Consider the following 13,173-nt stretch of genomic DNA (forward strand, 5'->3'; position numbering starts at 1 on the left):
TGTAAAGCGATTTTTCGTATGAGAAGTGTTTCCCACAACACTCGTAGCGGACCGCTCTGTCAAAAGTTGTATTTGGGGTTCTCTGACAGCGGACCGTGAAAGTGATCGCGAGAGTCATTGTTCACCTACTATTAATAACTCAAATAAGCATCGGCTGATTCGGGAAAGTCATTAATTAAACTTTTAATCCTACCTTTAAGCAATTGCTTATGGGTTACTGCACAGATTCAGGCATATCAACTGTGCAGCACTCTATACTGTAGGTTGCCTTTTATGGACATAATATGTGCATTATAATACATGTCATGCAGACATTTACATATCCCCATACGATATGTAGATATCATGCATTGTGTGAAGGCTTGATTTGAAATCCTTCAGGTAGGCCTATCTAGCAACATTATTGTCACTGCAATGTTAGTCCTTCGTGACATTTTGCAAAACATGTTTACTCGTGAATGAAAATGTCTCTTGTCATTCTTTTACTCATTTTTTCAATCTGAATCGATTTGTAGTTGTGTCTGAACAAAGCCCTTCTTCTTGGTAACAATGATGTTATGACAAGGCAACGTCTCAACAGAGTCCCTCAATAGGGATGGAAGAAGAGTCACAAGAGTAGTCATCAGCTTTGAAACATCAAATAGCCTTTCACAGAATCGTCACCACACACCAATAGCAAATATACAGTATTGCAGCTTTATTATGGATCACATTTCACTCAAAACATCTTTGAACATAATAATGCTTACTGATGTACATACAGGGAAACCGTCTTGTAATCTCTTATGGTGTATGGTATTTACACTGGCCAACAATTATAACTCCTTTACATTTACATTGTAGTTGACCATCTTGAATGACAGAAACATCTACAAGTGCTTGTTTTTTTAACAAATGTAACATAAAACCCATAAAATACTGTACATACTACATGGAAGATAATATAAATCAGAAGATAAATAGCTGCCCAACATTTCTTGCAGCTCTGGTTTAAGGAATGGAAAGAAAAAAGATTAAAATGCTCACAATTACACAAGCTTGTGTAAAGTTGATATCACGTTCATTTGTCCTTTCTTGTATCAGAATCACGAGATAGCATTGTCTCTGCACTATTTTGAGCTCTTGGACGTGACAGCTAGGACGATGTGATACAGTACTATTCAAACATTGATGACTCAACTCCATACAACTTTGGTGTTTAACTTAACGTATCCCAACATGGCATCAAGGCAACATTTTCAAAAGCACAAAGGTGATAAGTAAAATAAGGTGATAAAATAAATTCTTGGGAAATGTTCACATCCTTTCAAGTAGCTGTATATCAAGGGAATAATGCTGGTGTTGTGTTTGTATGTGTGTGTTCCCCATCCCTTACTGTCCTCAATCCCTAGGTATATCCAGTTCAACATGGAGTCTCCCCTCTCTCTCCCCTCACCACCGCAGCCCAACGTGTGGCTTACGGCACAGACAGGACCAATACTATTCCTCATCCTCCTGACAGAGGTGAGATCACAATTAAGAGGTCAGGGGGTCACAGTTAAAGGTCATGACCTTTGGGGGCCTTCCTCTCCTCCAGCAGGTCAGAGTCCCCTTGCCTTGTATTTGCTTTGCAATAACACAAGGTAGGCTATGTGTGTGCCAGACAAACCCCATCTTCATAAATGGCCCACTGCAAGTCTCTACTGCTTTGCAACAACATCACAGTGAATGTGCATGTGTTGGTTCCAAGCAAACCTGTTCCTTTGTTTTGGTTTGTCTTAAGCAAAGCTATCCCTCCTACAGCAAATTGATGCGGCTTCAGTCCACTGCGGGGGTCTCTACTGCTTTGCAGAAACACAGTGTCTGCGTTTGACAAGCAACTTGCTCCTCCTAAAGTGATGTGGCTCTGGTCCACACTGCTGTCTTCCTTCCGTCTCCCCATCCTCACCGCTCACAGCGAGTCGGTGCGCCGGCGGGCGAAGACGGCCGACATGCTCTTCACGATGCCCTTGATGCCCGCTTTCTTGACCGCCGCAGAGCGGCGCCGCGACTCCCGCACGTGCCCCACCAGCCCGTGGAACACCATGAGCACGCCGTGGTAGTTCTCTGCCGCCGACACCTCGTAGAACTGGCAGTCGGACGCCAGCGCCAGCAGCCGGCCCTCCTCGGCCATGACCGTGCGCCGGTGGTGCAGGTCGCGCTTGTTGCCCACGATGGCGATGGGCATCTTCTCCTGGCCCAGGAAGTCCCCTTTGGCCGCCTTGATGCTCTGCACCAGCCGCGCCACCATGTTGAAGCTGGCCCGGTCGCAGATGCTGTAGACCAGCACGAAGCCGTCGGCCCACTGGAGACGCTTCTCGCACATGGCAGCGGAGCCTCCGGAGGTTATGTCCTGCTGACAGGGGACAGGGAGATGATGTAGGGCATAGTTAGTTAGGGAGAGGTCCTGCTAGTGGAATAAGGAAGACATAGGCCTACATGTAGCCTACGTACGTACAGTACTGTAAATAGTACAGATGGGCACAGGTATTACTGGAGGAATATGAGATACACAGTATTTAGGCCCAGGTCCTTTAGGTAACATGCAGGTAACATGGAAATATGTGAGAAATTATACCGTTTAGGCACAGTTTTGTCCCTCTGCAAAAAACGAATTCTGACAAATCTGTCCTTTATTTCTAGTACCCTGCTATTTCCCAGCTAAATTCAGACACGCTTGTATGATCCATCTGGTACTCAGAAAACACAGATTGTTAGCCTTCTACGGATATATCATTTGTTTGCCCTTGGAGATCTCATATCATGTGCTGCCATCTGCACAGTTGAGCTGAGTGGGGATAATGTGAAGAAGAAATATGCTGTGAGGATCTGAGGAAAATACAGTTGGGAAGCAAAGAAACACTGTCTTGCTCATCCCCTTTGAGCTTTAAGCCTGAGGAAGTGAGGAGATATTTCATGCCTGAAGAGAGCATGAATGGCAATATGTTTGATCTGATGGACAGACTGCAATATTAATGTGGCGATGGGGGTACAACAGGAGCATTACGCCTGACGTTATGAAGAGGCTCTGAGAATCAACCACACATGATATGATAGGCCTACTGATAAACAAAAAGGACATGCTGGAGTTACAAGAGTTTAAGCGGAACATAAAATATGCAGGCGCTCGGGGATGAGACAACGTGCGCTTGCCTCCATGGGTCAACAGTAGCCTGCACGTGATCAGATAGTAGAGTATTCGTGCATTGAGCGTTGTCACAATGGACAAGTTCTGACTAGTTCCGACTTCATTCAAAGAATCAATTAAATGTCATATTAAGGCTATATGGTTCATTATATTACATCAATGAATGGGATAGGCTACACTGTAACAAATAACATTTCGGTTTTAGTGTTTCTATGATAGGCTATTCCCTCAACATTTTTAATAAGCATGTTGTAGTTTTGCAGTGACACTTACCGGGGAATAAGGTGAATCCCAAATATTTAGTGACAATTCTCTTCCATCCACGCTGACACTGTGGCTGTATATAGTTTCTAAAGAAAAGAAAACAAGCAGTGCAAATGTAAGCAAACAGTCTATGTTTAAAAAAAACGTGCGGTGCGCGTAATGTGAATTCCGAATGGATAAGACAATAAAACTTACCAATGTCCCCATATTCTCCGATAAACCTTCGCGTCAGGAAGCGCACAGTCAGTGCTGCAATGACATTGACAGAATTCGCGTGAGTGATCCACAGAAGTTGCTTTGTCAACTTAACTTTCAAAACCATACATTCACAAAACATGAGATAAATGCCTACTGTAAGTGCATAGTCTTTGTTTTTACCTGATTTCCCAACGTTATCCGTGCCCAAAACCACAATATTTGCATCCATCTTTAGACCGCTGAGTCCGGTCATGTCTTGGTGATGCCGGTGACTGAGATACACAGACGAGTGGAGACGGTCCTCAATACGAATCCCAAATGGTGGCAATCTTCAGATTAAGGGGGTGTGTACTACGGTTTAGACAGCAGGAAATGGCACTAAGCGTCGCAGTTTACCGTTGGAGTGAAATGACACGCAAGTGCATCAGTTATACTTCCAGCTCCACGCTCCAGTGAATGTTGTTTTTCTTTTCACTTTAAGTGCTCGCGCCTTGAAGTGACTCGTTATTGCTCAGTAGACTGTCCCATTTATGCACGCGCACTGACAGCCAATAAGAATCACGGGACAGATAAAAAAAAGAATGTTGTAGGCCTATTAATTGTCGAATGGACTGTTGATCAACAACAAATAACATGAAGGAAATGAAACAGGACAACAGGAAATGAAAAATTCAACATGAAAGATATGGAGATTTCACACCTCTGCGCCGCTGCTTTTAAATGCACCCCGGCTTCACTTTCATCTCGAGGCGGAGTGACAAACTGCGTAGCCTATGCTCAGGCTGCTTGGTGGTAAGTTGGTAGCAAGTAGGTCTAAGTTAGTAGGCTATATAATAAGTAGGCCTATATAATAATAATAATTTATTAGTATAGGCCTAAATGACTTTAAGAGAATAAATTACTATTGGGCTACTTATAGGCCTGCATTCGTAGTTAGAACTGTAGGCTATTACTATGTACTAGGCCTACTATAGTACTGTGTGTAGGCCTATATTTTTTACTTTATCTTGACAAAAACAGTGGGATTGTACGTACATTCAGGTACAATATCTATGGGTAACATTCTCTGAAATCATTACTTGAAACTTGGCAACAGAGGCCTATAAAGTAAAAGTAGATGACCCTTACAGTGCAGGCTACATCTTTAAGTAGCCTATAACTGATGTATAAACTATGTAGAACTGTGTACCAGTGTTGTACAAATTAATATTTTTACTTTTAGTTCATACACCTTGGCAGACACCAGACTGGATTCATTTTCAACCAGCTGGATAGCTGATGATGATACAACTTGTGAGTTTAATGCCAGGAAGCATGTTTCAAATTCCAATTTTATTTGACACTTGACCTATTAGGGCTCAGGCCCACGACCACTCACTGCCATTTTCATGTCACACTGCCTCAAAAAATAAGGAATGCTCATTGTGAAAGTATGAAATGTTGCCCCCTAGCGTTTGGGAAAAAACACACATCTAAAGTCAGGTGTCAAATGAAGTCATATCTAAGGTTGCATCTATCAGTTGCATCTTGTAAAGCATCACAACATTGCCACTGGGTGAGAGTTTGCTTTTGGGTATACAACCACTGTGCTCAAATGTATCTCTTTGGGGTGCACATTGCTTACCCATTATTACTATTCTCACATACCTCCTTGAACACGCACATCCACCATATTGTCACAGGCAATTCTTTGGTTCTGAATGCACTCTATTTACTGCCTGATGAACGAACTATGAAAAAGTTCATTCTGATGCCTGCGAAGGAGCTACACCTGACCTGAATAATTATTCAGGTCACTGACATAGGCCTACACCTTAGTTTAATAGAGTGCCATATTTCCTCAGTGTTCAGGTGAACATCCAGGGAAATACATTGCAAAGATCCCTAATGATATAAGATGACATCAAACACATACATTTTCACTGTTCTGAGAAAAAAAAATCTGTCAGTGGTGTTATAGGCTTTGCCAATGATATTGAATGATATACGTAGCTTGCAACAACCTCTTGCAAAAAAAAAGCAATAATGAACTATGAACAAACTAGTTCATTTTGAAATGTGTCAACTGAACCTTGGACTAGTTCCTGTAGAAAATGAACTTGAACATGAACACTGACTTTGCGCACCCACTATAGGCACAAACAGGGCTGGACTGGTCATCTGGCAGGGCATTTTCCCAGTGGGCCCACCGTTCTCAAGTGCTGATGCTTTTATTTTGTTAGTTTGATTGTTTGTTTGTTTGTATTTTTCCCTTAGAGACCAAGCCAAAAGTTAGATGGGGTGGCCCATTCGTACATTTTGACTAAGGCCCGACTAAGGCCGATATTTAGCTTTTTTTGGATATCGGTATCGGCCATACTTTCAATACATTTTCACCGATAAGTTTGTATAACTTTCACAACCAATTTTGCAGCCGTTTCGTTCTGAATGCATCTTCTATTCTGCTCTCCCCACTCTGAGTCCATGAGAGTTCGTTATCATAACTAAATATATGTGTAGGCCTATATATAATAATAATAATAATAATAATTTATATTTCATTACATTCAATAAATAATTGTATTATGAACAATATGTAAGGGTTAACGTTCGGCGAGAAGGTCGCTACCGTGGAATAGCAGCACGACAGAGAGAATCTTTAGACCCCGACGCGGAGCGGAGGGGTCTTGTTCTCTCTGAAGTGCTGCTATTCCACAAAGCGACCGACTCGCCGAAAGTTAACCCGCTTATTATATGGATATACTTAAATGATTCACACATGGCGGGGACATTTCTTTAGGCCTATTTAATGTTAAGATTGTTGCTGCGCAAAACAAAACAGTGCCGTTGTGGAACACCGCTAGGCAACAGCTAGGTAGCCAGGACAACAGGTGTTGTCTATCACAGCAGCTGATTAGAGTCTTGTTGAAAAGTCGCTTTAGCAGTGAAAAGTCTTGTTGCTATTGACAGCGGTCTGTTATAGACCAACCCGTCCGTTATCGAAAAATAACAGACGTGCGAACGTTGGGGAGCCCCGTTGAAATGAATGGAGCATTCGACCGATGACATCACACCATATAATATTTCTATATATCGGTTGCACATATCGGTTATCGGCCTCCCATTTCCATAAATATCGGTATCGGTATCGGCCCTTAAAAAAAACATATCGGTCGGGCCCTTATTTTGACATTAGACTATCATATTAGGCTATAGTGTCTTCTATTTGCTTTTGGTCCCAGTCTAGCCTTGAGCACAGAGGACCAAACTGCACACACACACACACACACACACGCACACACACACACACTGTTTGTCTCTGTTTCATGATCATGTGACAATCATTTCCCTCCCTTCCTTCAGGATCAATAACATATCTCTACCCTACTCTAGTGTTCTATTGCTCTACAAGCAATATTACAAATGGCCTGTGGTGTCCTTCAGATCTCAAGATCAAACATCACGTCTTTTGTCTCCTGTAGCCACATCTAAGGCCACATTATTTGCTTCCATCCACCTCATTAGCATTAGATCAAAGGCGTGTGACTCAGCTTCAAAGTTGTGCCTCTTGCTGCAGTGTAGGCCTACACATTTTAGCGGTCGCCTAACCAGCAATCACGCATGTGTGCTTCCAAAACAAGCATTTAGCGCAAAACAAACAAGTGATGCCGCTTCTTTAATATTAAACACAGTGTTTTGTCAGCGTGCCAAGAAGTGTTTTTGTTTATTTACAAACATAAGCAAGCGCACATAATGAATGCATGCATAAGCATTTCCTACTCTTTCCGTGAGACGGTATAACCACGGCAGCCTTTTCCCCTACACCTCGGGGAATACAATGTGGAACAGCAGCGGGAAGGCTCTTGGCATTTTCACGATGCCCCCCCCCCCCCCATCTTAATTAGAAAGTCATGTAGTCATGCACTCTCCATCCTCCGGGACGTGCCAACCCTCTCACCCTGTCAGAGAGATCACAGATGAAGAGGTTGCGTGCTCTATTCAGCGACCGGACAGGAAGAGCCAGATACAGGAGGCCAAACAGTTTGGGTTTTTATGTTTGTGTGTTTGTTTTTGTTTGTTTGCTTGTCATGTAGCAGCTTTTTATTTTTTATTTGTTTAACAAGTGTAGAACTATGACAGAGTTTTGTTGCATGTGGTTTGAATCACACTTGAGACACAGATGCCTCCCAGCTGTGGGTGATAAGTTCTAGAAATGGCCAGCAGAGGGCTCTTTCATCACAGCAGAGTTCTCCCAAAGTCTGTTAGGCCTACTATTACCCATCGGTTATCTATAGCAGCATCACCATTGTGTCAAAATACCCTGTCTCAAATCAATATCCTAGTCCTTGTGGCACAGACAGTTGAGCTGTGTGTTATGAGGACTTGATTTCCTCAAAGATTTCTTGACTGTCTCAAGCATGTGAAAGATTAACCACACACATTGCTATTTGACATTAACCCCTTTGCGCAGAACTATGGCTCTTTGTAATGTCAGAGCAATGTTGTTATGATGTAGTTAATATAAGCATTTTCAGCGAGTGAGTAGGGTCGCCGTCGACCCCTGCTGCAGTAAAAGGCTACGAGACATACAGTATGTGTGTGGAAGAAACACAGGAAAAACCAAATGGTTTTCTTCTAAATTAGTGATCTGTGCGCCATGTAGCATTCCAGGAAGGTGGAGAATGCGCGCACATCAGTGGTACAGGTGCTGGACAAAATAGAGTAACTGAAATAAATGATAGAAGTCCGCAACACTGTTAATGCTCCCAGTGATTTATTTGCACGACGTTTCGGACCTTCGTCCTTTTTCAAGTGCAACTTTCCGCCATGTAGCATTCACCATGCAGATGCATACTGCGGTTGCAGCTTTGTGTTACCATAAATTTGCTAATTGTATCTCCTGGCCTAGAAGAAATAGGGAAAAGGGAACTTGTGGGAAGGAAGGGATGAGGAACTAACCCTTAATGGGTTGAATAGGCTAAAATGATTGCCATGTCTTTGTCATAGGTCATTCTTATTTTATTCCCCACATCCTTACAGTATTGTAATGATCTAATAATATTCTTCATATTCTTCTTACTATACTGTTACTATAACAACCCTCCTCTGTATGCTTCCAAAATGGAAAGATTCTGCCTATGCCCGAAACGTTTTAAATGCACAGGTTGGCACAAATACTAATGTTTACAGATAGCCTACTACAGTATGTGGTAATGGTAGAATTTTGTGATAAGTGGAGTGTATATTTGTATTTATATTTGTTTTATTTGTATTTTTTATTTGTTTTTATTTATTTATATTTATAAGTGTGTGCGTAGTGTGTAGGGGGTGAGACTGAGCAACACACTGCATCTCTGGCACGCACTACCGATAGAGTGTTCACACTTCATGGGGCTAGGAGGGAAATGTGTTGCATATGTAACTAATTAAACATTTCCATGACGACTGGGGAGTCCATTTAAACAAGCAATAAAGCTTTTATTTGAATTATCTGCAATGGAAAACGCCTTTACAACAAGCAACCACAAGAGGTCATCGCTCACTCAAGAACTGACTCTCAAACCAAACTCTTACTGTAATAATCCTGGATTGCACATGCCTTGAGGAAATGCAAACATCCATTAAGATATTTTATTAATATTGCAGAAATGACTGAAGACAGTTTACCATAGCAAACTAAGTAGTCATTTGACTTTAAATCATAGTAAAAACAAGGCCCTTGAGAGTAACCAAGCATGTGGGTCGGAATTGGGAATGACGTGATTCCGAAATCAGCTTGGATCACTGGCAATAAAATCATTAGCAGAATGAATGTAGGAACACACTAGAAAGGGGTCCAGATGCAATTATGCTTCCTGCCATGGCTGATAGCCTGACTGGCCACTGCTGGCTTATTTGATGTCATTTCCTCCTTTACAATGAGAGCCGCAGGCTGGGCGCCACAGATAAGGTCATCATGCCTGGCCTTACTGCATGGCAAACATGCCCCCATGCTTAACGTCAATGGCTCATTCAACTGTTGGCCCATTCAGTTATTCAGCTGCTCTTCCTACAGTAGACCTATCTTTAGTTTCTGGTTGTGCGTACGTACAATGTCAAACTAAATTACTAAAATTAAAGAATACAAAATAGATTAAATCAAGACAGTGTCAAGCTGCAAAAATAAAATATATAAAAAACAAAAGGTGGGCAGATCATACTGAATGCCCTGCTAATGTGAAGTCATTGTCTCATTCAGTCACTCAATTGTTCTTCGCGTTTCAAGGTGTTCAGATCAGGCAGCTTTTGAAGAGAGATGCGGGTGGAGCGCAACACAACCAACCAAGCCACTGGCCACATCCTGTGACTGCTATAGCATTGTTTCCTGAATGTGTGTGTGTGTGTGTGTGTGTGTGTGTGTGTGTGTGTGTGTGTGTGTGTGTGTGTGTGTGTGTGTGTGTGTGTGTGTGTGATGTGCATAGAGTGTGTGCGGACGAGTCTGTGTCTATGTTTCTTTTCTGCCTGTCTCTCTGTATAGGCCTACCTGTGTGTGTGTGTGTGTGTGTGTTTGTCTGTGTGTGTGTGTGTGTGTGTGTGTGTGTGTGTGCGTGCGTGCGTGCTTGTTTCTTTGTTTCTTTCTTTCTTTCTTTCTTTCTTTTTTTCTTTCTATCTTTCTTTCTCTCACACGCACAGCCCTTTGTCTGTCTCCAATGTATTTAACCCTTCATTATGTGTGTGTGTGTGTGTGTGTGTGTGTGTGTGTGTGTGTGTGTGTGTGTGTGTGTGTGTGTGTGTGTGCGCGCGTGTGTGCATGCGTGTGTGATGAGGACAACTCCATCATTGCTGCGTATGATATGCTTTGCCCATCATCACCAATAAAGTAGGCCAGCAGATGGACTTGATGAAAACATAGCATGTAGCATGTCTCTGAATAATTAATGTAGGTAATTAGAATTAGAAATAACATGTGCTGTTTTAGCACCCATATGGAAAGCCTTTGGACGGAAAGAGAGATAATGCCTGAAAGACCATGGCATGCTTGTCTGCAGACCAAGTGGACAACAACAAGGATGGCTGATACAGACATTTTGAAATATTTGCTGCTTACTATTGATAAACATTTTGCAAACAATTTGTGTGAAGGTGTATATTTATGCATATCAGTCAGTGTTATCCCTAGATCTAGTGATAGTCATAGTTATTGGAACAGTATAATAGTTGTCCATCCAAAGATCTCAGCATAGTATCGTGGAATATGTTGGTGAATTGGCAATTGTCTCGCTACATGGTGTGCAAACAGAGTCTTGTTACTTTAGATAAGATTTAACATGTGTCTTTGGCAATCTGAATTTCCATTCTGCAGTCTCAGCGAGTTTAAGCATAACAAGACACCGAATAGAAGTATCTAAGTTACGATCTGTGATTGACAGTTCTTAGCCTTCTACATGCCATTCCACAGCACCAGTATTCTAGCCAAGATGCTGCTCAGCTACAAAAACAATAGCAAGAAGGTATGTCTTGTTATTGTTTTGTACCTTTCCCGGTATGAACTTTTCCTGATCTGATCTTACTCACTTTTGCTTTCTTTCTTTCTTTATTTCTTTCTTTCTTTCTTTCTTTCTTTCTTTCTTTCTTTCTTTCTTTCTTTCTTTCTTTCTTTCTTTCTTTCTTTCTTTCTTTCTTTCTTTCTTTCTTTCTTTCTTTTTCTCTTTCTTTCTCATACACATCACACTGTAAAGTATTGTAGATTATTCTTCAGGAGGTCTGTGAGTGAGAGAGACACATGTAAGGCCGTTTATTTTACTGTAATGGGTGCTGTGGGCGGGTGAGGGGAGGGCACCCTGTGTTTCCTGCGTTTATAGTGTTTCAGGAAAAGCAATTAAGGACCGTTGTCTTTCCATCCCTCATTGTTTCCAAACCTCCTACTGCTTCAGGGTGGCTAGCAGCTATTAGAGAGGATAAATGCTTCCATGTCAAGGGTGTGTCCCTCTTTTAGATGTTTTCCCCAATTCTAATTCTAATTATTGTTTCTTTATTTCTTGCTTTTATCTTTCCCCCCTTTTCTTTCCACTGTATGCCATAATTGTATTTCACTAGCCATGTTAGTATGCTTTTTTTGGCCTGGCCCAGGACAAAGCCATCTGTAAAGGCCCCCTCCTAAATGCATACAATGTACAAACCCCAACTCCGATGAAGTTGGGACGTTTGGTAAACAGTGAATAAAATCAAAATGCTATCATTTTCAAAACATTCAATCTATTCATTAGATGGAGAATAGTGACAAGACAACATATTAAGTGTTAAAAAAGAGAAAAAATATTGTTTTGGGGGACATATGTACTCATTTCTAATTTGATAAATCCAACACGTCTCAAAAGAGTTGGGACGGGGATCAGTGAAAGTTAGTACACATCCAAATAAGATAAAACAACAAAGAAGAACATTTCAAAATGAATTGTACTGACGGACAATATAGGTGTCCAGGTATAAGATCATCACAGAGAGGCTGAGTCACTCAGAATTAAAGATGCAAAGGGAATAATTACCATAGTTATTACATACATTTTTGAATTCCCTTTGATTTACCACGATTGAGTGTATATAAGACATATTTTTGTTTCTAAAATCATTGTATAGGTTCATGACATCATGAAATATATATCGGCTGTAGTCTCACTCTAATTCCTGGAGTGCTAGAGCTATTGAAAATTGACCATATTAAGAATGCTTAATGCGTGCAAATGATACAGGGGTGTAACATTCTCCTAAGCACCTGTACTCACTTGAAATAAACCCAGAAGACATGGGAAACTGTCCTTTGCTTACAGAAGTCAGCAGAAGTTGTAGAAGTTCATTCTTTTTGACAATAATAGAGCATTGCACATCCTGTGCTACAGTGAAAATGGACCATCCAACTTGTGTTAGTGCTAGCTTCAAAAGTCAGCCTCCATGACGGCATGCGGGTGCAGTAGTGCATTGGTTAAGATGTTCTCACTCATCTGTAGAGTTAAATACAGTGCTGAATGGTATAAATGGGTTTGAAACAGCATGAAAAGCCACTCATGCATTATATTTTGAAGGGAGATCTTTGATTACTGCCACATAGTAAGGTCAAATTGCATTCTCTACTATGTTTTAACAGTTTGGCTCCATCATAAGGACCAGCAGGTGATAAAATGGTGGGTTTTTGGTCAAGACCTGTCACACTGTAAGCACTACAGAAAGGAAAACACTGCAAAACATGACAAGGAATACACCCACCATTTAAGCTGGTGAAATCATGTCCAAGATAGGAATTAACACTGTTTTTTATATAAAATCATCTCATCGGTTAATGTATTTAACTGTTAAGTGTTGTCTTTTGTTTTGTTTTTAGTCTTCCTCGACATTTGCTGCCATTTATTGTCCCCGTCCCAACTCTTTTGAGACATGTTGGATTTATCAAATTAGAAATGAGTACATATGCCCCCCAAAACAATATTTTTTCTCGGTTTTAACACTTAATATGTTGTCTTTTCACTATTCTCCATCTAATGAATAGATTGAATGTTTTGAAAATGATAGCATTTTGATTTTATTCACTGTTT

The 13,173-nt window shown here is 41.2% G+C and overlaps 1 protein-coding gene across 1 annotated transcript; it reads right to left on the minus strand.

Moving 5' to 3' along the window:
- Nucleotides 1-682: 682 nt before the first annotated feature.
- si:dkeyp-59c12.1 (Ras-related and estrogen-regulated growth inhibitor-like protein) lies at nt 683-3,890 on the minus strand. The gene is made up of 4 exons (XM_063196203.1): nt 3,809-3,890; nt 3,626-3,679; nt 3,440-3,516; nt 683-2,374 (listed from the first exon to the last, which is right to left on the minus strand). Exons 1-4 carry the CDS (start codon nt 3,879-3,881, stop codon nt 1,931-1,933), a joined length of 648 nt encoding a protein of 215 aa, XP_063052273.1. The 5' UTR covers nt 3,882-3,890; the 3' UTR covers nt 683-1,930.
- Nucleotides 3,891-13,173: the final 9,283 nt, after the last annotated feature.

The sequence above is a fragment of the Engraulis encrasicolus genome, chromosome 4 (assembly GCF_034702125.1).
Source record: "Engraulis encrasicolus isolate BLACKSEA-1 chromosome 4, IST_EnEncr_1.0, whole genome shotgun sequence".
NCBI lineage: Eukaryota > Metazoa > Chordata > Actinopteri > Clupeiformes > Engraulidae > Engraulis > Engraulis encrasicolus.